The following is a 26,174-nucleotide window of genomic DNA, read 5'->3' on the forward strand; positions in this document are numbered from 1 at the left end:
CTCTTTTTTTAATTTAGTGTTAGAAACTCTTAATGTTATATTTATGTTCATTTTACATATATGAAATAAACAAATGTTGCTTTTTGCTTGCTGAATATTTTATGTGAACTGCAATGTGAAATTGCAACTAATGTAACTATATTTCTACAGCTGACATTTGAAATACATTTGTGTTTGGGGTTATGCATAGAACTTGCATACAAACTTGAGTTTTAATATCAGGTTTTTTTGTGTGTGTTTCTATTTTAGCATGTGAACTCGTGCCTTTGCACAATCTCATATAATGACCCTATAAATGTTAATTTGCTCCTATTTATAATGCTGCTATTTTGGTGCCACTGTTCTCAGGTGCACTTGAAAAGCACTTTGCAGTAGAAAAAACAAGAGCTAATAAACTTGTGAATGTTACATGATCTTCTCCAGTTGTAACAAGGTTTGTTGATCGGGGATTTATAGTCTCAATCTCAGACGGCACATGCATGGACCACCTACAGTCCGTTCACAATCCACATTGTACAACACCTTTGTTGATGCATAATGGTTAAATCTTGATGCATTACAGTGCATACAATTATAATTGTGTAGTGTCTTTCCTCATAGATGATCATTGTAAACACAAAGTCATTTTTTTATAAAGTGCTTTTTGCAATACAGATTGCGTCCTAAAAGCCTTATGATAAAATAATTACTGTATGAAATTTGATGTAACTTGTAACTTAAAATTTAAGTTATTTGATAGTAAATGCTAAATTGAATTGAGCGGATTCCCGGCTAACAGAAATATGTTTTAAGAATGTTTCGCTAGCATGCTTATGACGTTATGAACATTTTATTTCTTAATGCTTTTGAATATTATGCTAACAATATAAGAATGAATGATAATAAGAATATTATAGATTTGTCTGAGTGGTAGCCCAAAACAACAACTAGCTGAGAATGAACGGTTTACATGCACAAAATAAATGGCATCTATCAAAAACACAGTTTTCACCAGTTTGCATGCATAGTGATAAACCAGCTACCCATAAAACTGCGTTTACATGGAAGTTTTAGATTTGCCAGGTTTCTCGCGTGCAATGACGTCACCGTCTGTTTAGTAATTAAAAATGCAGTGGGAAAATGGTCAGAAGCTGTATTTTTACATCTCTTCTCATGTCCGCAGTACCTGCATATGCAACAATAGTTCTTCATTTTGACGTTTCAACATCAACTGCATGAATCCAGAGCGGACTTTTAAGCGTTATTCTACTATAACTTCCGTTTGGGACTTTTACTATAAGGATGTCAGACATCCGCACATTAACAAACTGATAGAAAACCGGTAAAGGCAAAAAATTACCTCTAGCGATCAGGTTTTGCTAACGCCATGTTTGAGCTTTCCTAGATAAGAAAAACATTTTACGCAATTACATGACTTTTTATCAGCTTATTAAGTGTAATCGGAATAAGACCAAAGAAGGAACAAACACAGGGTATTTATTAGTCCAAGGGAATGAGAATCAGTCTCAGGTTCGGTTGTAATCAAAGATGGTGTGAACTGGTGCAAGGGATCATGGGGAGTGTAGTTCTAGAATCAAAATTTTGGTTAGAGGGAACAGGAATAGCAGGGAGAAGGCGCTGATGCGTTGGGCATGGCTGGCAGCGGTGGAGTTGTTAGAAGACCAATACAAATTTTCATTTCAAATCAGCATTTAGATGTATTTTGGTCATTCCAGTCGGTGTCTGTTGAATTTCAACAAAGTCAAACCTCAAATTGTTTGTAGTTGAGTAGTGTTAGCCACAGACTTCACGGACCGCTGGCTTAACGTCTGATGCATAAGGCATATTTTTTTGGAAGCACTTCAGCACGTTCAAAGTCATCATCTGATTGGTTGAATTCAACAGGATTTCGGGGAGACGTGCGTGTTGCATTCTTTAAAGGTCCGCTTGGAAACAACACAAAGCTGTCTGATCTAAGAAGTAAGCTGTCGTGTTTACAACAGTTACTATAAGAATTCATCACGATCGACTTAACACTTAATAAAGTATTGTTTCTGTTAACTTCTGAGACATTTCTAAATTTACACCGGTCTGTTACTGCGGGGACATTTCCACGTATCTAAACATGACAAGGCACAAAACAAAACGTGATTAGTTGCTTTACTGTCAGTCATATGGCCTCTTGGGCGGGCCTTGGCCAAAGAAAGCGGTGGGAGAATAGTAGTTAACAAAATAAAACAAAAGTGATCATTTTACCTAAACACATACCTATAAATAGTACATTTTTTACATACAGTCTCTGAAATGGTCTCTTATATTTTTCTGCAGTTGTATATTGCTCGGAACCACAATTTGAACTCTCTCTAGCACTTTTTTTTTGTCAGGTTTCAGTAAAATTTGCATTTCGGGTGGACAAGCATACTGACACATCATGACCTGTTTTTAGAGTTCGAAACAGTTTTTGACAGCTTGGTTTGCTTGTGTGCATGAAAACATTCAGCCTAATAATACTGGTGTGGTGGTTCTTGTCTCACAGACATTGGTTTGGTCTGAGGTATGAGATCTCTGCACCCAAACTTACAGTTTTATAAAAACATTTCACCCTAGTAGGAAAATAGCCGTAGTACTTTCATCTGTCACGAACAGAAATCCCCACCCTAACTACTCACCTACAGAAACTTTAGTTTTATGTGAAAGTTTATTTTAAAACTTGTGTAAAGTTGTATAAATCTTTTAAAGTTGTATATATGACAATTTTTGTAAATTTTAAATTGGTGCCTGCCTAACAATGATACTGTTGAACAAGAGGTATACTGTACCCATTTGGTACATAGCCCAACATCTATTGCTTTTACCATGAAGTCCACTTATATAAATGATTCTATAGTTCTTTAACTGTTAAATTTTCCAGTCTCTCTGACTAATGATTAATACTGTCATTTGCATTTTAATGGCGTCTTTTCTATTTATTTATTTCCTAACATCTGAGTACTGGCACAGTTCGTAGTGTTTTTCAACAGGGCCACTCGAGATTCAGAATACAAATAGGTGTTAATATGACAATGTGGGCGATTGTAGTAAAGGTTTCTGTTGGTAATAATTACAAAGATTTCTGAATGAGAAGTTGTTGCTGCTTCGTTTCTGTAATTTCTGTAAACTAGTCTGCATTGATAAGGATCCTCGAGTCCATCTTTTTAGGACAAGAAATGGGCAAGATGTGTTGGTGAGAAAAATATATCTTAAAGGTCCATTGGATTAAATTTGGTAGCCTCTAGGGGTGAAGTTGTGAATTGCAACCAATGGCTCACTCCAATTCTCCCTTTGGAAGTAGTACTGTGACTCTCACTCATGGTTGTGATGATGACTCATTTCATCATTTCAAACGCCAATCTTGTGTTTCCCTGCGAACAGTGACAGCCGTAATGTTACATCATCTTATCCGTCCCCCTCCCATGTGTTCTCCTGTTTTAATTTCATGACTGACTGATTTAACATTTACTTGCAGACTAGTTTCCATTAAGGCTGTTGTCGTTGTAAATATTGTACTATAAAAGTTTAAGATCTCTGTTCCTTTGGGGTTTTAAGAGAGCTCATAAAACTGTGTTTGTTTATTTTTGTTTTTTCTCTATGTTCACCACAAAAATTATTTACCCTTACGCTTTGTCTAACCTGTATGCTGTTGTTTTTTCTTATAAGTACATTTTATGACAGTCAAAAAAAACAATGAAAAATGCCTACGTTTCTTATAACATCTAATGCATAATATTAATATAAATGATAATATAATTAATTACAAGTATTTAAAATTGTTCCATGGTAAAGATGACAGCATACAGGTCTTGCATGAATGAAAGTAAAAAATGGCATTTCTTTTTCCAAACATTGTTTTGTTTTTTAGCTTATTTACCGTTACCTTTCGTTCTTAAATGTAATTTAATAAAGAAGGTGAGTGAAAGCGGGATGTTTGCACAGGGAAGCTTTCTAAAAAAACCCAGAAAAATCTTTTCAGCAGATCATCCCTGACTGTGAAAGAATTTGTACGAGCACATAACCCAATTTTATTGTTTATCCGAAGCTATCTGAAACGTTGCGATCTTTAATGTAGCCCATCAGTCTCATGTTTAACGGCCGGAAGACTTTTCCAATAACAATAGACACCGTCCTGCAGTACACCAGTTGGGGATAGACCTGGGGAGATGTAAAAATGAGGTGGAAGAGGTGAAAACTCAGTAGAAAAATGAAGAAAGCTTTGCAGAAGGTAGCCATACTAGATGAGAGCTGACATTAGCAGGATGTAAATGATTCAGAATCCCGACATGCCTCAGTGAGCCCAACGCTTATCCTCAATAATGCAGCAGAAAGACTGAGCACCTCTTGTCTCCTCCGTCCTCTCTCCTCTGCTTTATCCTCATCCTGCCGCGCTTCCCCCGTAAATTCATGCCAGTGATATAACAGATTAAACAGTGCAACGTTCTATTGAAGACGAAGCCTTTTGCGTCGGTAACGGTTTCCATTGTCACCGGGAACGGTGAGGAAATGAAAGTCAGGAAATGTTTCACCGGCCGTAAGAGAATAGCCAGATGTACATGGCTCCAGATGGAGAATTGTTGAGCACTCAGTGCTTTAAATTCAGATGCAGTTTTGATGGAGTTCCCAGTTGTATTTTATTTGAGTATCAACTTCAGAGGAAAAAAAACTGAGCCATTAGAAATGTAGTTCGTAGAGGGAATATAATCTAGATTTTGGTCAATTTGATGAGAAATGTTTGAGTTCAGATTGAGATCTTCAATTATTTTGACTTTTGATTGCAGACTTGACAAATCTGAGCTCAGTTTGTGACATTGTCGAGATCTCTTCTGAAATTTCTGAAATGCCTCTTCTGAGACATTTGTGAATTTCTGACTCTTTTTCTCAAGAGAAATATCATTACTCCAAACGTTTCCATTGGCTCTCTATTTAATCTCATTGATGTCTAAGAGAAATTACTATGATATTAAAGTCCCGATGAACCAGAAGTTGCGATCTGTTTTACTTCCGTATTCTGACACATTTCCGAGTGAAAAGGAATTTCAATGGAGAAAATGAGTGGGCGTGGCTTGCGTTTTTCACTACGAATTGATTGGATGTGTAAAAACTGTGCGGACTGACAGTTGAAAGGGAGGAGTTAACGGATGCTCCGCCCAAGCCATCTAATTTACGTCATTTGATATGGATAGTCATTTCATGGCGGAAGTGCATTTTCAGATTTTAACTGAAGATTATTCGGTTATATGAATTTAAAAAAGAAAATGACCCACATTGATAAGCTATTTACTATAAACGCTGCAATATTTCATGAAGAATAAGAATTGTCATTTTTATTTTACTGAGACTTTAAAGAGATCTGTGCACTTTGATAGAAACGCTTTTGCAGTATTTCATAAACCATACATGTAACTGATTGATATTTTTCTATCTTTAGTGATGTTTGGTACATGTGTCCTGTAAGTCAAATACAGAAAAAATGAAGCGGTACATGACTATGTAGGAACGTTCATCTGAAGAGCCTCACCTGTGATGCAAGACAGCTGCAGGACCAATCGTCTCTCAGCGTGACCGAGCGTTGAGAGTAGCACGACGTCAGCTCATCAGCCATTCAACATGCCGGAGTCATGTTTGGACAGTTTTCACTCCGGTTGAGTGTTCCTCACTGCAGAAAAAGTCAGCCGGGGAGAGACGCTCGGGCACTGCCGCAGTCTGGAAACCCTCTTACCCTGTTAGGCCTCTACTGATGCGTGAAGTGAGCTAACCTTTCAGTGTACTCCGACCCGTAATGCATCATTTAACGGAGAAACTATCCTTATCCTCTGCCCTGTAGCTCCAGAACCCACTGAGATGATGGGAAAGCGTGCCAGTCGAGAATTATTATTATTTCCTCGGTAAGCAGGTTCGCCCCAGTTAAGAGAGAATTAGACCTCTGGGAGTGTGTGCTAATGGGCATAAGCTAACAACAGGCCCTTCATACATTGAGATTCCTAGAAAGATAAAAAAATAACATTCGGGAAACAGAAGTGTAGGTTTAATTTCAGTCCTGAAATGAATCTTGTTTTGGAGATGAAAAACAAAACGCTTGTTTGCCTCCGGCAATGGGTTTGGTTGTTGTCATCTTTCCTGTGTAAGAGTCCGAAATTTGCGCAATAAAATATGCATATATACGACCTCACGTTGTGTCAATCACATGTACGGATCCGATATTTTTGTTCGTCATAAAAAAATCGGACTGGGTTCAATTTTCTGCATTTTTCGTATGCGTAGCAACCATTTTGAGAGGCGTTTTGACAATTCAGAGACACCGTACAAACGAGCGCCAAATACAAAAATACCCATACGAAAATTTCGTACTGAATGTGCAGAGACGTTGTGTCTGATTCGAGACTAGGAATAAGATTCCTCTTGTCTTGTCTCTGCAGACTTCTAGTTCGATCACATGGTGCATGCAAGGAAAGTATTTTTCTGTTATCTCTAAACTTGCATTGGTCTGACGGGGACACACTTCAAGGACAAACGCTGCTTGACATCTCTGTCTTTATCGTTGTCCTCTCATTCAGGAGGGACTTCACTATCTGCCTCTTTCCTCTGTTAAGCTCCAGGTTGTTTTTCGTGGACGTGACCTCAACGCGGGTCTGTCGTAACCCAGCCGAGCGTGTGATCAGGGCTCCCCCGAGTCGTGAGTTAGGAACATCCGCTGCGTGTCTTCAGCGCCTCCCTACCCATCTCCATTGACTTTCTCTCGGCGGCTTCTCTTCCATGGCGGATCTCGGATGCATGAGTGCCTGGCACCGTTCCACAACTTTGAAAGGCATCGCACCAACATTTTCCAGCCATTAGAGCCCTCTGCTGCTTTGTGGATTTATCCGTGCGTCACCGTCCAGGGCTAACACCCACTTCCTGCAAATTAGAAATAATGCTGTTGATCAATATGGAAGAAATAGCGGTTACAGACGGGTGCGCTGTTTTCCATTCGCAATGTCATTAGCATGAATGGTGATTGTAGCCGGAGAAGGATTCGTTCGCCAAAGAGCTAGATGCATTAACAGTTCTTCCTGATAGGAGGTGGTGAAATGTGGGGGTGCATTCTGTGATTTCTGATGTTAATAGAATTATGGATTGGGCTATTTATCTCATAGGTATAAGCAGGTTGCTTCGAAATTTAAGGCTGAAATTTTTACATTGCCTATTTGCACTTTATAAATTGATTTGGATAAATTTAAAAACAACAACAAAAGGTTGTAACGGGAAACACGACTGTTTTGGTCACTTCTAGGGACTACAAAGGATTAGGGCCATTTACGCCTTAAACTTAAAGCTACAATACACCACTTTTATGCCTAAAAACAGTTATTATAGGCAAGTATATATAAATATGTATTGTTGGGTAGGATTTCATAGGAAATTTCAGTTCGACTTCATTTGACTTTAAGATAAATCACTTGCAGTTTATTTCATAAACAGAGATGGCGATATAGAGGCAAAAGTTGAAAATGATGTTCTGACTTTTAAAAACAGTAGTTCCCATTCAAGCTGGTCTCGTTTTTCTTTATTATTTGATTCAGTTCTTTCGTTTCAAAAATGATGAAATAATGAAAGTAATTATAATGTTGGCACAATGTATTCTTCAAAACCTTTCGTTTATTCTGGAACACAAGGTGGTTTTCTGTTCATTCAACGGAAGTCAACGAGATCCAGTGTTGTTTTGCTAATACCAACATTCTTCAAAATATCTTCTTGAGTGTTCTGCAGAAGAAAGAAACTCACAGAGGTTAAGAGCTTGTTTGTTATCTCGTGCTGTTTACTGTAAGACTTAACGCTTGAAGCCGTGCATTCAAAGGTTGAACAGACCTCAGGGGGTTGAGATTAACATCTCCATTAGCATCCATGTGTCACTTTGTACTTCATTCTTGTGCCTTCGAGCAACGGGACCGGCTCGCACTGACCGTCAATGCTCTAGTCTTTAACAGGAGTGATGCTCTTCTGTTAGCCAGACGTCCACTCTTACGGCAATCTAATAAGGTTAAAGAGGCGTGAGACTGCGAGCACTTAGCTTGATACACTGTGATGTAATAATGCTTTAAGCTCTTCTGCTTACCATGACATGGTGTGTCATGCGAACAGCTTTTGATGTTTTAAAAATAAGACGTTGAAAATGTTTACCATGCTTGGAAAAATCTTAGGTGGAATTGAGGTGGGATTTGAGTTATATTTGGCAACCGAATATCATAATAACTTGTTTTATGTCCAGTAAACAAGCGTAATAGCAAACACCATTAATGCAAAAAAAATGTAAAGCTATATAGTTACATCTCAAATAAAACAAATCTAATAAGATTTTATTTGATACGTCCTAGAGACCCCCACAGGAAGTGGTACATTTCCCCGTAATCGGATTTCAGGTGTAAGAAGTTACTTGACAGCACCATTTAGGAAGGCAGTGCTCGGCCGACCTTGACTGTCTGTGCTCACCCAAATGAACTGAAAACCGAGAAAGAAGCAGTCCGATCGAACTTATCGCTTTTGCCCTTGACATGCAGAGACTGGCCGGCTCGATTCTCTGCTCTCCCTCAGAGGAAAAACTCCACTAAAGTATCTGACAGCTCAACAGGAACCTGACCAACACTTCGGTAACCGACCCGTAATAAAAAGCATTAGGTTGCTGATGTCCTTCCATTCACTCTTTCCTCTCTGCCCTCTGTTATTAATCTATTAAACAACATGTTTCATTTTTTAACAAGGCACCTTGTTCAGTTTCAACCTCTTCATATGGGGTTGTGTGTTGCTGTGAACCCTGTCAACAGACCCCGCCGTCACCGTCACCGTCAGGCCTCGTTTGGGGTTTGTGTTACGGTTCAGGGTTTGAATTCGTTCACAGCAGATGCCATACTTCTTATTAACGCAGTAAAGTGAAGTGACGTTTATTAACCAATTCTGAGACGCGAACGCCTTGCTGTCAAACCCGAGGGTGATTGCACTCCACTCGCCCGTAAAGGTTGCTGTGTGTAGTGTATGAAGCGAGAGTCTTCAGACTCGACAGACGCTAATGGCCTCCCGATAGGGATCATGTTTATTCATGAACGCTCAGGCATTACCGGAGAAAACACGGATAAAAAGCACAAGCTGCCGTAAAAGAATGTTAACTGTCTTTCTCTCTCTCTCACAGATGTGTCAGGTGGAGTTGGATTGGCTCATGCCGTTCAGGGAGAGCGTGGAGGTTTGAGCTCCGTCTTGAGGGACCTGGTGAAACCCGGAGACGAGAACCTGCGTGAGATGAACAAAAAACTGCAGAACATGCTGGAAGAGCAACTGACCAAGAACATGCACCTCCAGAAGGTAAAACCAGTTGGTGTGGGGTAAACAAACCTACCTGATTGAAAACAATCGGTCAGTTCAGGTCGGCAAAGCTTATGATTTGAAAAATTCAACAGGGCTGTGCAGAACTGTTATGCTAAAGATTCACAATACCGGAGATAATACCACATTTGCATTTATGCATTTGTCAGACGCTTTTAGCCAAAGCGATTTACATTGTATCATATTAAACATTTGTTTTCTAAGTATGTGCAATCCCTTGGACCGAACCCATGACATGCTCTTACCACTGAGCTACAGGAAAGCCAGTTATAAACTAGTTATAAACAGTACAGAATTGTTGTTCCTAAATGAATCCATGTTTTGAACGATTCATGTAGACATTTGCTTTTCGCCCTTTTAGTTCCACATTTAATTAAGTCTAACATTACATTACATTGCGTGTTGAATTAGTTTTGCATTAAAATGTTTTGTATACTATTGTAAACTGTAGTAAAATTTCCAGACACTACAGGGTTATTGAGTCTTACCGTAGGAAACATTAAAGTATATTACAGCTACTTAGTATCCAGTTACTATAGTTAATACTGATAAAATGTTATATCATATTTTTCATGTGGGTTTGCTTCATCCTATTTGTATGATTGGTCTTTAGTTTTTGTATATAGACCACTTCACAAGATATAAAGACTGGTCCAGAAGCGTTTCATTTTATTTTATTTTTGTTAAGATATTTCTGTATTTTGTTCAAATTTTTGTGTAATGTTGAAAACTAAAACGGGAAGCTCTTCTAGACCAGCGTTAAACCAGCGTTGTTTGCGTTTTTCGAAGTGGTCTATAGCTAGTTATTAATTCTCATTAATAGACCCTTTTACGGCTGTGTCACGCTTACGTCACGACATTAGCTGGAGGCAAAACAAAGCAAAAACTATGGGGCGGCCAATACAAACCAGCAAGCAAACTGAACAAAAATCTGTGGGATCTTTCTGCCTCCACCTAACCCCTGCCCACAAAGACGCATCACAATGTTTACTAACAATAAAGGCGTCTATAAAGAATTCAAAATGTGGGTTGTGTTTATTTGGATTTATGAAATTTTTATGACAACTAGAGTTTCCTGATACTACTTGAAATCTGGATACATCAGCTGATGTCGTATCGTCAGATATGTTTGCATTGCAGCTTCACAGAAAGTGCATTTTACACTAGAGCAAACAGAAAAGAAAGAAAGAGAAATGCCAAACTGGTTTCACGAATGCCTGCATCCTTGACCAGAAACTCATTTCAAAAAGTAAAGTTTTCACTTGAGACTCTACAGAGAAGAAATAGCAGGTTGGTGTAGAGCGATGACTCATTCAGGTGAGCAGAGGTGAGCTGACCATAAAAGCTGCTTTTATGTGTGATGGGCAGAGCGTGCCATCGCGTGTGTGTGTAGGTGGCTCGCTGTCGTGCGGTCCTGAGAGCTCTTATTCAACGGCAGCCAGAGGGTGGGTGTGTTTTAACGGTAAAGCGTTCCCGCGAGCAGGAATAGAAAGCGCGCGTCAGGCGGCCTGCGGGGGGACACGTTTGATGGGATTACACCATCAGACAGATTCACTGATGACAATTAACCTCTCACACCTCTCTTGATATTTTCAGTACAGCGGTAATGGCAGCGGTGTTGCCGCGGTGACGACTCTCTCTCACCTCAAAGTCTGTCGTTTGTTTATCGAATTGAAATAAATGGTCGCTTTGCACTCGGATGGAGGAAGTTATGTTTGTATGGAAGGAAGCACACGTTTTTGCACGCTAGTGTGAAAATGGGCTCTGTTGTGTGTACATGAATTATATGTTTAGTCAGGGGGCGTCCGAGCTGATGGAGACTGTCTGGATTTTGGCGGAGTGTAACGTGTGTGTGTGTGTGTGTGTGTGTGGGTTGGTTGTTGCCCAGGGCTAGTTGTACGTTACAAAAACCTACGTAACCTTGGCAAAGGCCAACCATGCAAACTAAGAGAAAGATGAAGAGACGAAGTTTGCGATGAAAATGTTGCATTGGAGCAAACTTTCCAGATTCCTATCGAGAAACATCACACACTTCTCAAGGGTCAAACTTGGTTATTATATTAAAATCATGAATGTCTGCGGTTTGGATGTTTATAAAACACACACATCTCACATCAGTTTTATTCGGATGCACCAGGTTGCTTGGCAACCGAATGCAGTTTAGAGTTAAACTAATGAACTATATTAAAGGAGTAGTTCACTTTCAAAAAACATTGTCATGACCATTTACTCACACCCATGTCATCCAAGAGGTTAATGTTTTTTATTCTTTAGTCGAAAAGAAATGAAGGTTAAGATTTATCTCCGTATAGTCGACTTCAATGGACTCTAAACGGTCAAAATGACAGTTTCAGTAGAGCTTCAAAGGGCTTTAAACGATACCAGCAGATGAATAAAGGTCTTATCTAACGAATTGATCGTTCATTTTCCTAAAAAAATAAAAACATATGCTTTATAAACACAATTGCTCTCCTTGCTATGATGCCCGCTCATGACTCACGAAAATGTATTTTGAAAGTGAACTACTCCTTTAAGAAGAATTATATGTGATTATTATTAAAGCTTATTATTATGGAACACTGTTATCTTATCATATTGCTTCCTCCTTCCTTTCTATGTATGCAAGTTTTAGCCTGTCATGTTGAAAGCTTAGGATCTTCTTCACGCTTTAGATTACATGCAAATGAAACGGAATAGAACTGTTTGCACATTCGGTGTGTGGATGATGTTTGATGTACAGCAATAATCCCGCAGTTAGCAGTGATGATGTCTTTATCTTGTTAACAGCAGATTAAACCTTCGTTTTTCCTGTAGACAAGATGAGATAAAAGTGCCGCTGCCTAAACGCTGATGAATTCAAGCTACAGTAAGTGAAGGTTTCAGTGTTGACAAACCTCATTTCTGTTGCATCTGTAGGAGTGGAGGTTACGGGTGACCCGAGGGCGCAGGCCGGTGTAAAACATACGCGAAGGAGAATATAAAGGCATCTCTCTCTCTCTTTTAGATGCATCTCCTCATTTCATCAAAGCCCAAGTGTATTTCACGTTTCTTGAGTAGCGAAATAAGAAATCAAGGTGTAATTTAATCTCTAGAGGTTCTGCCAGAGAAACTATAACAAAAACCAGAGGAAAATGGCCACTGTGTGCAGTTGTGGGCTTGGGACGCCTCTCTATAATCCCGCTTTACCAGCAAGAAAGCATCTGATGAATATTTACTGCCTGATGGGGCAGTCAGCCCTGAAACAAACAGCCCGGTTAATATTTGATGGCTTTTTTGCTTTAGAGCGAGCGCAGGGCACATGGTGTCTCTACGTGTGTGAAATTATAGTTCAACTCGAGCCTTGATGAGACCTTTTATGTTGAATATGCAAGAAAATATTTTTATTAGCATTTTGACTCGTCTCTTGGTTTGTCATTCCTCATTTCATTTGACTTCACATTTGTTTGTTCGTCATTCCTGTTTTACATTTTTATTTGCTTTCTATTACATATTGGACGGGCATAGGCATAAAGTAAACAAACATAAACGCAGTAGTTTATAGTAAGCAGTAAAACATTTACAATGGAAGCAACATTGCAAATAAACATTTCGAATATGCAACAGTGTTTTCGGTTGGACAGCACAACCGGATCTTTTAAGCATTACACGTGTTAGATTGAGGTGCGATCGAATCACTTACAGGACCATCAGAGGCTCTGCAAAACATATCCGCAGATTTTATTTATAGAACTTTTGATTTGCATATTCTAAAATTCAGAGTCAATTTGAAATAATAGACAAAATACGGATGAGCATATAAAATGAAACGCATAGGTCATATCACGTCTCTAAAACTTGCCACAATTGGATCAGTAATGTACAACCACCTAGACTTTTTAAAAAACGCTTAAAGCTTAAATGTGACCCTGGACGACAAAACAGTCTAATGGGTCAATTTTTCAAAATTCTTTTATGCAAAACTTTACATTACATTAAAGCTGAATAAATAAGCTTTCTATGTGTTGTTAGGATAAGAGAATATCTGGCCAAAAAACTAAATATTGAGAAAATTGCCTCTGAAGTTGTTAATCAGAGGTGCTTTAGCAGGCCATTCACTCTCAAAAATATATATAAAAAAAGTTTTTATATATTTAAGGTAGGAAATTACCAAATATCTTAATAAAACATGATCTTTACTTAATCTAATGATTTTTGGCATAAAAGAAAAATACAATATGTTTTTGTCTTTTACTAAAAATGTTCACATTTAAAACTGGTTTTGTGATCGAGGGTCACGAATATCAAACCTGGTTCATGTGATTTTCAGATGTATGCTCAAATTTCTTATTTTTTTAACCCGGGCTGCTTGCCTTCTAGCTTGTGCGTTTTATGTGTTTACTGTAAGAGCCTGTTCTTTGGTACACACTGAGAACTCTATTGAAATAGTTTTCTCAAATCAACAGCATTATTCATTAGCGTTGTACCTTTCAAAAATGTTTTTTTTTTAACTCTTTTTTTGTTGTCTTGCAGGACCTGGAGGTTTTGTCTCAGGAGATCGTTCATATGGGTAAAGACGGCACCCCTGGGGAAAGCTCCAAAGCCACGGGTTAAACCGGACGCCGTCCGTCCCATGATTCAGTATCCTCCTGTCTCTCGCTCTTTCTCATCTCTTCACGGTTACCGGGAGGAAGAACACCCATCTTTCACAAGACCTGACCTCCAGCTGGAATTTTAGATGTGCTGGAGCACTGAGGCTCCGAACCGATCGTGTTCATCTGAGATTTACATACTACTGAATGTAACGTTACACTTTATATGTTTGTTTGTGACTGGAAAGAACTGGTGACGCGGAGGGTGCGGTACCGTCCCCGGCTGCTTTATACGTGTGATTGGACAGGGGCGTGGCCTCGTGGTCCGGACGGACCTCTCCACTAAAATCCCCATTGAGGAGATTGTTTAATGTCTAACGGTTCAGCGTGCGCTTCCTGCCGTCACTGTAATGCCTCATTTGTATATTTGTTTTTGCTGAAGAAGCTTGTTTTGTGTGAATGTGTGTGTGGGGTAAAGTACAGATCCAAACATCCAAATTGTATTTATTCATGCCAGAAAATCCAGCATAGTGTGTGTATCTTTGCCACGAGCGGGACGTTTCTTTGACAGGTTTTGTGGGCTTCTGAATGAAATAATTAATTTTGTGGTCGCTCTCGAAATATTCCCGTTGACAAAAACGGCTCCCTGAACTTTCACTCATTATGCAGCAATGTCTCTGCTGTTCAATGTGACATCTCCGCATCTATCTTACAAGCATCTTCACTGTTGAGGAAGTCAGCGATTTCCCACAATGCCCGCTCGACTCGTGAGAAAACTACGGCTGTTATAGCGTATGCATTGGCACCCCTGTCGTTTTGGGAATGTCATCATCCCGTTTTTACGTTTACAGCTATGAACGCATTTTAAATTCTGACACGGTGTTTTATTTTGAGACGGTCGCATTATTTAATCAAAGGGACGCTATAGTCCAAATGCAACAGTGCACAGAGATTATTAAAAACATTTGAAGGACGTCTCTTCATATTTTTGTGCGTGACTGCTTGCACGGTCAATCGCTTTTGCGGCTCGACTTTTCAAATTGTCAACCAGCGCACAATGGACCTCGGTCAGCGTAGACACTACATTCAATTTGATGTAAATGAAGCTAAAGTTGAATAAGGATGGACGTCTTGTTACTTGGGGTTGATCTTAAGGTTCACAAGATATTAATCAAATAAATTTGAATAAAATGAACATTAAAAACAACGGATTGAGTTGAGCAAAGATCTGAAACGAACCATTGAACGGACTATATCTGTCTTTCACAGCCTTGTTTTGTATCAAATGAATTATGCTGTCCACGCTGAGTTAGGTTCTCTGATATTGTAGATGCGCTGAATAATGACCAAACAGCTATAGTGATTGTTTAGTCAGTTAGTAAGGTAGCTGATTTTTTTTACATGCATTAGATGACACGTCCACCTCTTTCATCAACGGTTCTCTATTCATTTAGACAAATTCATATAATCGTTTCAGCAAAATGAGGTTTTATAATTTGTGAGATGCAAGATCTCATTTTGTTTATTTCAGACCCTTGTTGAGTTAATGCAATGCTTTAAACTTTGAGGCAACAGTTAATGGGATTGTGAACCTAACGCTTGTGCATGTTGTGTAATATGCCTGTTTGATCTGGCTTCCAAAGGAAATCCTGACTGAATGTTTTTATAGTTTTCCCATCGATCACACACCTCACATTTCATTCACAGGTGGGAAAACTGTGTTGTTTTACTATCGCTGTTGAGGAAACTGACATTCCAGTAATGATTCATTTACTGTAGATTATCACGCTCGCACGGGATGAAGGATGTTTGCTTGGCTCAGATTATTTCTTTTTTTGCCTTCCTAGTCTTTAATAATAATATCTGCCAAATTGAGCTTTTCTTTAATCAGGATCATCACTAATACAAATAAACGATAATATTAATCCCCGATCCACCACTACCTGCTCTAGTATTCATATTTATTTCTGTGCATTTGTCATGTTGAGTAACAAGACTTTCCTAATTTGCAGTGATAATAAAGAATGGCTGGAAAACCTTCATTTGTTTATTTGGATTCTTTAAGCATTGTGGATTTGATTTAATTAATATGAATTAATAATACAGTTACTTCAGATTATTACTCACACATTCTTTTTTATTTATGATTCCTCATGTCAATACAAATCATACAAACCCCCGATGGCTGTCATTTAGAACCAAAAGGCTGTTTTTTTTTTGAGTTGTTTCGAATTATTTAATAGGAGTGGATTGTGACCCCCTTCTCAAGCTTCAAATGATGCAAAAGCATTCACTCCACAGGACCCGTGCCGTTTATTCCAAGTATCCTGAAGGCATATAAATGGATTTGGTGGAAAAGGTAAATTTAGTCCATTATTTGATGAGTCTTGAAATTGACTTTTTGGTTTCGTAGATCAGAAAAGAAAGCCATCAGGGCTTTGGACAAAACACGAGGGTCAGTAGATAATGGCAACATCCGTTGGATGAACTGACCCTTTAGTACACATTTCGGTGTTCGGTGCACGTAACCAAAGAGCCCCTTACATTGAAGTGAGTGATTTTGTTTTTAAAGCCAAATTCATTTTTGCTGATGTCATCAAGGCAGTGCAGACTATTGGTTGATCAGAAAGATTGTCAATCTCAATGTGAAAGTATGATCATAATCCTCTCCGCCATCAAATGCTATCTCACATTCTGTCAGCTCTGACATTATTTTTCTGGAATTGAACGAACACTGTTCATGATCAAGTACCCAATGATTTAATCAAGTCCTGTCTTACATTTCATTTTTCCTGTTAGATATTCTGTTTCACTCCTCACATAACTGAAGTATAATTTTGTTTCAGGTCCAAAACACTGCACTCTCAGTGATGCTTTGAAGAGCGGTGTTAACAAATGACACGTATCATTGAGCAGCTGTTGAAGTCAGGCTGTTCAGTAATACTGTCATGTTTGTCACTTGCGTGTGAACGTGACCTTAATCCTCAATCAACACTCTTTAATCCTCTTTATTGAGTTTCAGGTATACACAATTCTGACTACTTTGAAATGACAATAGCAAATAAATTGTGAATTAGATTTACTGACTCCAAACCTTATGACGGTTAGTATCTTTTTAACAATTTACTGAATTTGTCTTATAAATTAGTACGATCTTATTTGTACGTTTTCATACGGTCAGTTTTTGCCTCACTAATGGTTGTATTTAGTTTGGATGGATCTTCATGCTTTTTATGTTTTTGTTTTCACTTTATATGAATTTAAACCAAATCGTCACAGTGTAAAATTGTTAAGTAGTGCATTAGGTATTGTTGGGTATATCCTGTAACAATGGGATTATATAAAGCAGTAGTTCGCTTAAAGATTCGCCCCCATTGGCTTTCTATAGTAGGAATAAAAATGAGTACTTTTAAATAAATTGGGATAAAATATAAAAATGAGTACTTTAAAATAAATTGGGATAAAATCAAAAAAATTAGTACTTTAAAATAAATTTGGATTAAAATATAAAATGACTTCTTAATAAATGGGGATCATTTGTGTTGTAATTTATTCAAATACTTTTCAAAACTGTTATTAGGTTTATCTAATAAAAAAAATCTAATCAGCCTAAAGACAGCTACTGTTTCTTATAGACGGTTTTACCGGCGACATAAACAAATGTTACTGCGCATGCATGCTTTTCTTAGCCAAGCTTAACTTCCGGTACACATCCGCAAAGAACATCCCTGAAGATGATTTCTAATATTTTAAGATTGTTTTCTAATACGAATGTAAATTAAATATAACATAAATTGACCAATTCACCACAAGCCAGACCGATAAGCAAACACAGACCTGAAGTTAACTTGAGGCCAGTTGCATGCGTCCTATGAAACCGTCCAATGAAGTTTATTTAATGACAAAATATGCAGTCTTTGTGTCAATACCTAATAAACAAAGTAGTTATTCAGGACAGAAAAGAGAGTGAAAATAATTTTGAGGAGATATTCAGACATTACATTACTTTAAGTTGCTGGCTTTATATGACCGAGGGGGTGCTCTTCAACACTATCAATGACGTGATTAAAAACATTGATCCACACTCAACACACCTTTAGGATTTGTTGGCCTCTCGCCTCTCATCACTTTACGTCACGGTTAAAGCGCACCACTGAGGTTTAAATGCTCATATCAATCTACATTTAGATGTGTGTTTTCAAGTGCTTTATCGGTGTACGGGTTACTAGGGATTTGCCACATTGATTGGAGTTGCTTTCACATAAATATCTTCTGGTTATTCTTTTCAGAGAGTTAGGTGTCCTCATGGTCGTAAATTCAAAACGTTAGAAGCCTCAAAGCTGATCGAAATGGGTGTTGTAACTGCCGTCTGCTTTTGTGTTTTAGCCGTGAACCCTCGCATTGACAGGAGTTGTACAGATCAGATGTGATTTAATTCTACTGCATTCAGAAAATGAGAATGTTTGATGCTCCTTTGACGCTTATGGGAATTTCATTGCAGTAAATCTGACCAAAAAAACCCTGACATGTTTTTATTCCGTGGGGTTTCACTTTTTTTTAGGGCTGTCAAACGATTAATCACGATTAATCGCTTCCACAATAAAAGTTTGGGTTAACATAATGCATGTTTGTGTACTGTGCATATTCATTTTGTATTTATAAAAACACTGCATTTATTTAAGATAAAAAATAAACAACCATTTATATATAATTTAAATGATTGGCAAATATAAATAAATACAGATAAACATTTTCTTAATATAAACATATTTGTGTACATGTTTGTGTTTATAAAAACACAGACTTTTATTCTGGATGCGATTAATCGCGATAAATCTTTTGACAGCCCTTGTCCGTATCTGAATCCCTTTTTTTTTTCTCTTTATCAACGCAGTTTTGAGTTTCTTCAAAAATGTGAAATGTGGCTTCACCCAGGGGTGGTGTGAAAATTCTGCAAATTTAAAGCAGAAAAGTCACAAATTTTCTAGAACAAAAGCCCCAAATAATATCTAACCGAAGTGACTTTCAACAATCGCATACCTTTCAGGAATTGTGTTTCTATATTTGCATATCATATTGATCTGTGCATTTATAGTTCCAAATCGAGTTCTCCTCCAATGTACTTAAAATATTTCGCCAGCACATTTCCATCATTGGAAAGCAAAGAGATCCAGTTGCCTTCGTCCTCTGGAAGGTTCTGTGGTGTTGGATTGCTCGGTGATGTATTTAAACTCTCTGATAATACGACCCTGGATGGTGACCCTGGTTTGGGACACAGTGTTGATATCCTCGACAGATACATAGAAAAACCCATAGTGGGGCTGAAGTAGGGCAGACCATTAAAGATTAACAGAGGTGAGCTCTATGAAATATTGAATGCAGACGGCAAACACAGGGGCCGGGTGAGAGGATTACATAAATATTGCCAAACACTGCGGATCCCAGATGCCTAGATGGATGCTGGGGTGTAAGAGAGCGTTTGGTCATTTTATACCAACAGCTTTTGCGATGAGGAAACAGAAAGTCCAGTCAGATGAAGGACCTCTTTTTTGCAAATAAAACCTGAACATCTCTCAAGCTTGGCAATTCAATCTAGTAGTTTTAACACACACACACATATGCAACTTGGAAAAACGTTAGCGTTTGATGTATATGATTATACAATGGAATGTATAGTGATTTTGTATCATTTACAATGTACAATGAACATTTGCCCTTATCTAGTTTTAAAGAAAAAGTACGCAAGAAAGCAAATATTAGGTTAATGGTGTCATGTTGATCAAAGTAAGTGCTTTCTTTTATGTGTGTACATTATGTACAGTATTTTCTTCTTCTTTTTTTACACCGCTGGGAATCAAAGTGTCTCAAAGTGAACCCAACTTTCAATCGAGTTGAGCCGGTGAAAGAAATCGACGAATTCAGATGTTAAGGCTAATTGAAGCGACTCTCGGCAACCTTTGAAATCTGTTTTTAATTAAACGCAGCGGGCCGAGGTGCCTGGTGTTACATTTTCATAATTACACTGCTGCTGTAGACAATGTCCCTGTGTTAGATTTAGATAGCGGCCTTCAATAGACCATCAAGAAACTCCTTCTAATTTCCCTTTGGTGTCTCTCTCTCTCTTTCTCTTTGCAGGTCCACTCGTTAAAGTCATTAAAGTGTTTTTAACGGTGTTGCAGTGATTATTATAAATGATTTATCAGTGCACACCACTATTTTTAGATATTTAGATTCATTTGCACTTGTAATCTTTCATCAAAAACGTTTAGCTCTTCTCTCAACGACATCTCTTCAACACATGACGTCAGCAACAAAAAAGAGGCAGAACTATACAGACTGTCCAATGGCCAGTTGGACAAAGCAGGGCTTTGATTTAGAGTGTGAAAAGATGAATGGAGACAGACCTGAATGTAAGTTTGTATGAATTTATATGATATCAAATTAGATCAATAAGAAATTAAGGTCACATTTTGTTTAAATGGTCCAATTCTCGGTATTAATAAACCATTAAATATGACTTTTGCCACAGTAATCTACTAATTTGTTGCTTATTAATAGTTAGTAATGTAGTTGTTAGGTTTACGTATTAGGTAGGATTAGGGAAGTAGGTGGTCATGTTGAATATGTACTTTATAAGTACTGATAAACAGCCAATATGCTAAAAAATAGGCATCTTAAAAGCAACTAGTCAATAGTGAGAATTGGTCCCTTTACTTCTCTGTTACCGAAATTAATAATAAATATTATAATTTTTTTAATTGAAGAGTACAAAGTTCCCACAATGAAAAATGTTGTACAGTATTTTAACAGTATTACTTTGATTAGTTTAATATCTTTGTAATGCAAACATCATAAATTATGTAAACCCATTTATATATAATATGTACTTTGTTAAGTGGTAAAAAGTGCACTAAGAAAACTTTATTTAAACCTTTTATAATGTACTGACAGAGCTCAAAGGTCACAAATTCATCATGCTTAAAGTGATAATTCACCCAGAAATGTAAATTTTGTCATCATTTAATCACCGTCAAGTTCTTTCAAACCTGTAGTCTTTGTTCTGTTGAACACAAAGAAAGATTTTTGGAAAAATATTAGCAATTGACATTTCTGAAACATCATTGACTGCCATAGGAAAGATTATTATATAGTTTTGAACACGAAAGTTATTTTTAAGAATTTTGTGAAGCAAACAGTTCCGGAGCACCTTTTACAACCATTTACACTACAATTTTCCTACTATGGTGGTCAAAGATGTTCCTGTAATGTCAGATGCTAACATTCTTCCAAAATTCTTTCTTTTTGTGAAACAGAAGAAATAAATGTTTAAAGGTTTGAAACAACTTGTGGGAAGTAATTCATGACCAAATGTTAATTAACGGTTGAACTGTCCCGTTAATATACTATATTCAAGTTTTTAGTAATTCTTTTAATGGCGTCTCAAAATAGCACAGCTGAGTAGACTACACTTACATATCTTAAGTAGTACTAAAAACATTGTTTTTGTATAAAATGTAGAAAATTGGTATATTAAAATAGGGCACTTTTTCACTTGATTTATTGGGCAAAGCTTACGTGTTCAGTTTAACTCCTCCTTTCTGCCCTTTAAGGGGTCCTTGACTTTGAGCTTTAGAAATGTATCAATATTTTTTCACGTATATATCTCCACATGCAATGACAAAACAGACAATATCGAAAGATTGAGGGAGAAAAATGGAAGCTATCATCTGTTCTTCCTCAGACTGTCACAACAAAATATAGCTCAATTATTTCTTGTCAAAAGATGAGAAATGTTGAATGTGAGAGGAATCTGAGTGGAATCAAGCCTGACTTTCATACCCAAAGCTCAAAAATACAAGAGTTCCTGTTGTCCCGGCCAAGATCCACTGGAGCGAGTATTACCCTGAAATGTGTGGACAAATCTGTCAGGAGTTGTTGGTGGTAAATGTATCAAACCAGGCGACCGGATGTGACAAAATGTCACTTGTTTCAGCAGAACATTTGTGCTTTCTTCTGACATTCTCCTCAAAACATTATTCATTTTGTATTATTACGTTATTCTGTATACAACGGTGACCGTTTCTTTTTTAATGGCTTGCAGTTGCAATTTTATTCATGCTTTAGAAAATAGATAAAAAGGCTTAATTTTAATAAAGAGAATTACTGTATACATGCAAAAATACCCACAAATAATAGTTGGAGGACACCGAGGCTAGTTGTCACAAGTTGACTCAAAGCTTTTTGTAGTCAGACAGATCTGGTCTCTTTTCTCTGTGTATGGAATTGAGAATTTTCATTTTTTTTCGTTTATACCCCTTGTATATACTGTATATATATATTTTCTTTGTGTGTTAAGGGTTAGAAAATGGAGATGTGAATGTTTGTCAAAAACTGAAATAAAATTAAAAGTTCCAAAAAAAAAGAAACACCGGTTTCAGAAAGACAAATAGAGTTTTTCTTTCTGAGTGAACTGTAGCAAAGAGATATCTTGTTACACAATATGTTTAAATTATGAAACTTCCCTAATCTTAAGATGTTCTTTACTACACTGTAACGAATTGCTGTAAAAACTACAGCGTTATTTTACAGAAGCTGACTGTATTTTAAATAATACAGAATATTGCTGTAAAGTGCAATGCATTCTGGAGTCACGTGACGGATTAACTCAATGTACAGAATATTGCTGTAAATTTCAAACCTACAATGGCGGGATGATCTTCAACAGTCGAGATTGGGGTAGTGCTCAAAATGAATGATTCACACCTGTGGTAAGTAACTTATTACGTATTTTTTTTCCATATTTGGTAACTATCATGCTGGTAACTTTATATAGAGGTATCTAAATTCGCGTTTCATATTGGTAACCCCGGATTCAACCTCCATCCGCGGGGACCGAAGGAGTCTTGCGGGGTTTCAGCAGCGCCGTCGCGGTAAGATTTCAAACATTCTCCGTCGCTATAGCACCTGAGGACAGAAGTTGTTCATGTTATTTAGAGTTTTTGTTCACACCAGGAGTGAAGGCGTATGTGACGAGCTACAGTTCATTGTATTAGTAAGTTGACGGTTGTTTTTTTAATGTTGAACATCGCGCCCGCCGTAGACTCGGTAAAAGTTACATGCTTCGACAGTTGGGATACCACACTCGCTCGTGATTATTTTGTGGTGTAATTCAAATTTGCAAATGCAGTCATCCGTTAAATCGAGCGCCCAAATTAAAATGAGTCACCATAGCTTGAGGTAAGTCGATGTTCACGGAGGATAGCCCGGTAAAGTGATTAATGTACGTAACCATCTAGATATACAGTTTATGTATCGGAGGCCAGCTGAGAGCTTGAGCAAAAGACGTTAGCGACACCCTCATTGTATAGCAGGCCTGTCTCCCAAATAGGACCGTTGGAGGGTGGGAGTGAGACCCGTTACAAAATACTAGTGTGACAATTTCTTGACCGTGACATCCCTAACGTTAGTTGGATTACATTTCTGTATAAGTACGGTTTTAAGTGTAAGTTACTCTGTTTAATTTGCTTAGAGTTTGTTTGTAGAGTCACTTATACTAAAATGTAGTTTAAATGTAAAATGCTTAAAGATAATTGTATAGTCACTATTAACTATTACTATTGTCACATGTATAATTGTTTGTTTTAGGACACACTTTGCCATGCAGGCCACTGGATGCTGACTACTGAAGGTTAGGTTGTGTGTGACGGTGCTCAGCACAGCTTCATGTCTGGCCTTACCACTCTGTTCATAGCATGTTACATATTCAATCTTGAGTACCAGGATGGGGCAGCATGTACTTGGAGTCCAATGAAAGGTATTAATTGAACAACTTCCTTACCTGCTTTTTATAGATATGTTTATGTTATATACCTGTTAAGACCTTTAAAACAATATTTCTCAACGAGAGATGCATTTTTTTGGGGCAAATTATTTAGAAGTCTCCCCTATTTAACACTAGCAAGCTGATGATTTAATTCATGTGTTTTAATATAATATATTTTGCACATTTAATATATAACATTTAGTTTTTCCTGACTCTTTGTAGATATTAATCCAGAGAGTGGAACAAGAAGCGTCATCTAAAATGCCAGGATACAGAAGAAACAGGTTGCAGTGAACCCACATGTCGCCGCTCTTCTAAACACAATGATGAATATTCAGTGTAATCGATGAAAAGTAAGAAGCACACACACACACACACACGCACACACACACACACACACACACAGGCACAGGCACACACACACACACACACACACACACACACACACAGATCTCATCATTGAATTACATCATTTTATTATTCTCTGACTGTATATGTTGTCCTCTGTTTTTCTCTGACTATAAATTGAATATCTAACATTATTCTCTTGTTTCGTTTCCATAGTTCCAGCTACTTGTTGTGCTCTGATGGATCAAGATGTGGACCGTTTTACAGACTCACTTTGGCCTTGTTTTGCAATGTTGTTTCATGATGGTAATGTTGGTTAACGTGTTGTTTAAACATGAATGTTTAAAGAGCCATGTTGGATACTATGAAGTTGTTACTGAATAAAATTATTTCATGTACAACAACGTACACAATTTGTCTGTAATGTATTTTTGTATCAATTAAAAAAAAAAAAATACTGTATATCCAGTATGCAAAACATACTGGATATACAGTGATTTATGTATTTCTTCTAAATAAAGTAAATTAAAATCAAGCAATTTGCTGTAAAAAATACAGCATTATACTGTTACTATTCAAAATTACAGTTTTTCCTGTATTCTGCAATTACAGTAAATGGCTGTAAATTAAATTACAGTACTGTGGCTGTACATTTTACAGTAACTGGCTGGCAACCCTGCTGCCAGTAGTTTACTGTAAATTTTACAGGATTTTTTTTACAGTGTATGTGCACATGATGTGAAACTATTTTAAACTGACTGATTCAAGTCTCTCCTTACACGGGACCTGTGACGATAGAGGCAGAGGAGAAAAGAGCACTGGGAGATTAGAGACTTGAGTCACCAGGTTTAAAAATTTACCAGTTTCTCGGTTCTTTTTTACTGCCTCTATAAAAAGCATCTTCTCTCAGAGTTGCAAAGAAAGCTATCAACATGAGACATCTGTACGAGGGCCCATCGGCGTCTTCATCTCTCCGCTGCCAGTAAAGTATTAAACTACACAACACAACAACACAACACAACGTTACTCCCAGTCATCCAGAAATCTGTCCTCCGTTCACTATCTACTGTTGATTATTTTTCTCTCTGAGCTCTGCTGAACCATGTTTGCTAGAGATTCAAAATCAGCCCTGTGTAGTGATCGTCTGGGTTCTCGACTTCATGTATAACATTCTTCTGTGGAACAGAGGCAAAATGTTAACATTGCTCTTTTTTTGCAATGGGAGTGAATGGGGACTGGAGCTGTTAAATGCCAAAAATGACATATTCTTGTACACTATATTCCTAATCTTTTGAATCTATATATTTCGACTTGACTTTGGACGGTAGCAGAAATGTCATATGAAATTGTTGCTTTTATTTCATTTTTTGAGCTCCACAGCTCCAGTCCCCATTCACTTTCATTAAGAGTTGTGAAACAAAAAGCCTCTCCTCTGTTCCATAGAAAAAAGAAATAAAACATTTTGAAATGCCATAAAAGTGAGAAAATCTTGACAGAATTTTAATTATGCGATCAAATATTTTTTAAATGTAGCTCAGAATGTAAATCATTACAGCAAAGGTTGTGTTTTTCGTTGTCTTTTTTTTCTTCTCTGCTTTGTCTTTGTATTGTTTTGTACCCCGCAGGTGCAAAGAAGTGTAAAAGGATGTATTGATTCTTCTCATCTGAACGTTGATGTGTAAGAAAATCTTCCGGAAGGAACATGCACTGTGTCATTGCAGCATAGCGTGATAGACTACAGGAAAGATGTTGGATGAAGAGACCGTGAAGGAGAGAGAGAGAGCAGGTTATCTGAGTCTAAATCGAGTAAGAAGTCAAAAAGTCTGTCCTGAAATGGCCAACTGATCCTGATGTGCCACTCCAGAGATAAAATGATGCTCTTCACTGGCATGAAAAAACAATAATTGAATCCTTTTATTGGACATTTAAGCTATGGTGCATCATTAATCTTACATATTTAAATGTGAGATATATTTATTTTATTAACTCAATTTTAATAATTGTGTTTAATAAACATGTTAAGAAATGTAATTTCATCTTCAATATGAAATTTTCATTAGTTGGGGATTAAC

General features: G+C 37.5%; 1 protein-coding gene and 1 long non-coding RNA gene across 3 annotated transcripts in view; both read left to right on the forward strand.

The window, feature by feature from the left end:
- The window catches only part of gripap1 (GRIP1 associated protein 1), a 35,140-nt gene extending 19,167 nt beyond the window's left edge, over positions 1 to 15,973 (forward strand). For both annotated transcript variants that reach the window (XM_056772998.1, XM_056772999.1), the window contains 2 exons: positions 9,173 to 9,342; positions 13,873 to 15,973. In XM_056772998.1, coding sequence (XP_056628976.1) covers positions 9,173 to 9,342; positions 13,873 to 13,953 — 251 coding nt within the window. In that variant the 3' untranslated portion in view covers positions 13,954 to 15,973. The remainder of the gene's footprint in view (positions 1 to 9,172; positions 9,343 to 13,872) is intronic.
- Positions 15,974 to 22,706: 6,733 nt separating this feature from the next.
- LOC130407036 (uncharacterized) lies at positions 22,707 to 24,532 on the forward strand. Its single transcript, XR_008904555.1, has 3 exons — positions 22,707 to 23,745; positions 23,977 to 24,107; positions 24,319 to 24,532. It is a non-coding gene; the product is annotated as an uncharacterized LOC130407036 (long non-coding RNA).
- Positions 24,533 to 26,174: the final 1,642 nt, after the last annotated feature.

Source organism: Triplophysa dalaica, chromosome 18 (assembly GCF_015846415.1).
Source record: "Triplophysa dalaica isolate WHDGS20190420 chromosome 18, ASM1584641v1, whole genome shotgun sequence".
Lineage (NCBI taxonomy): Eukaryota > Metazoa > Chordata > Actinopteri > Cypriniformes > Nemacheilidae > Triplophysa > Triplophysa dalaica.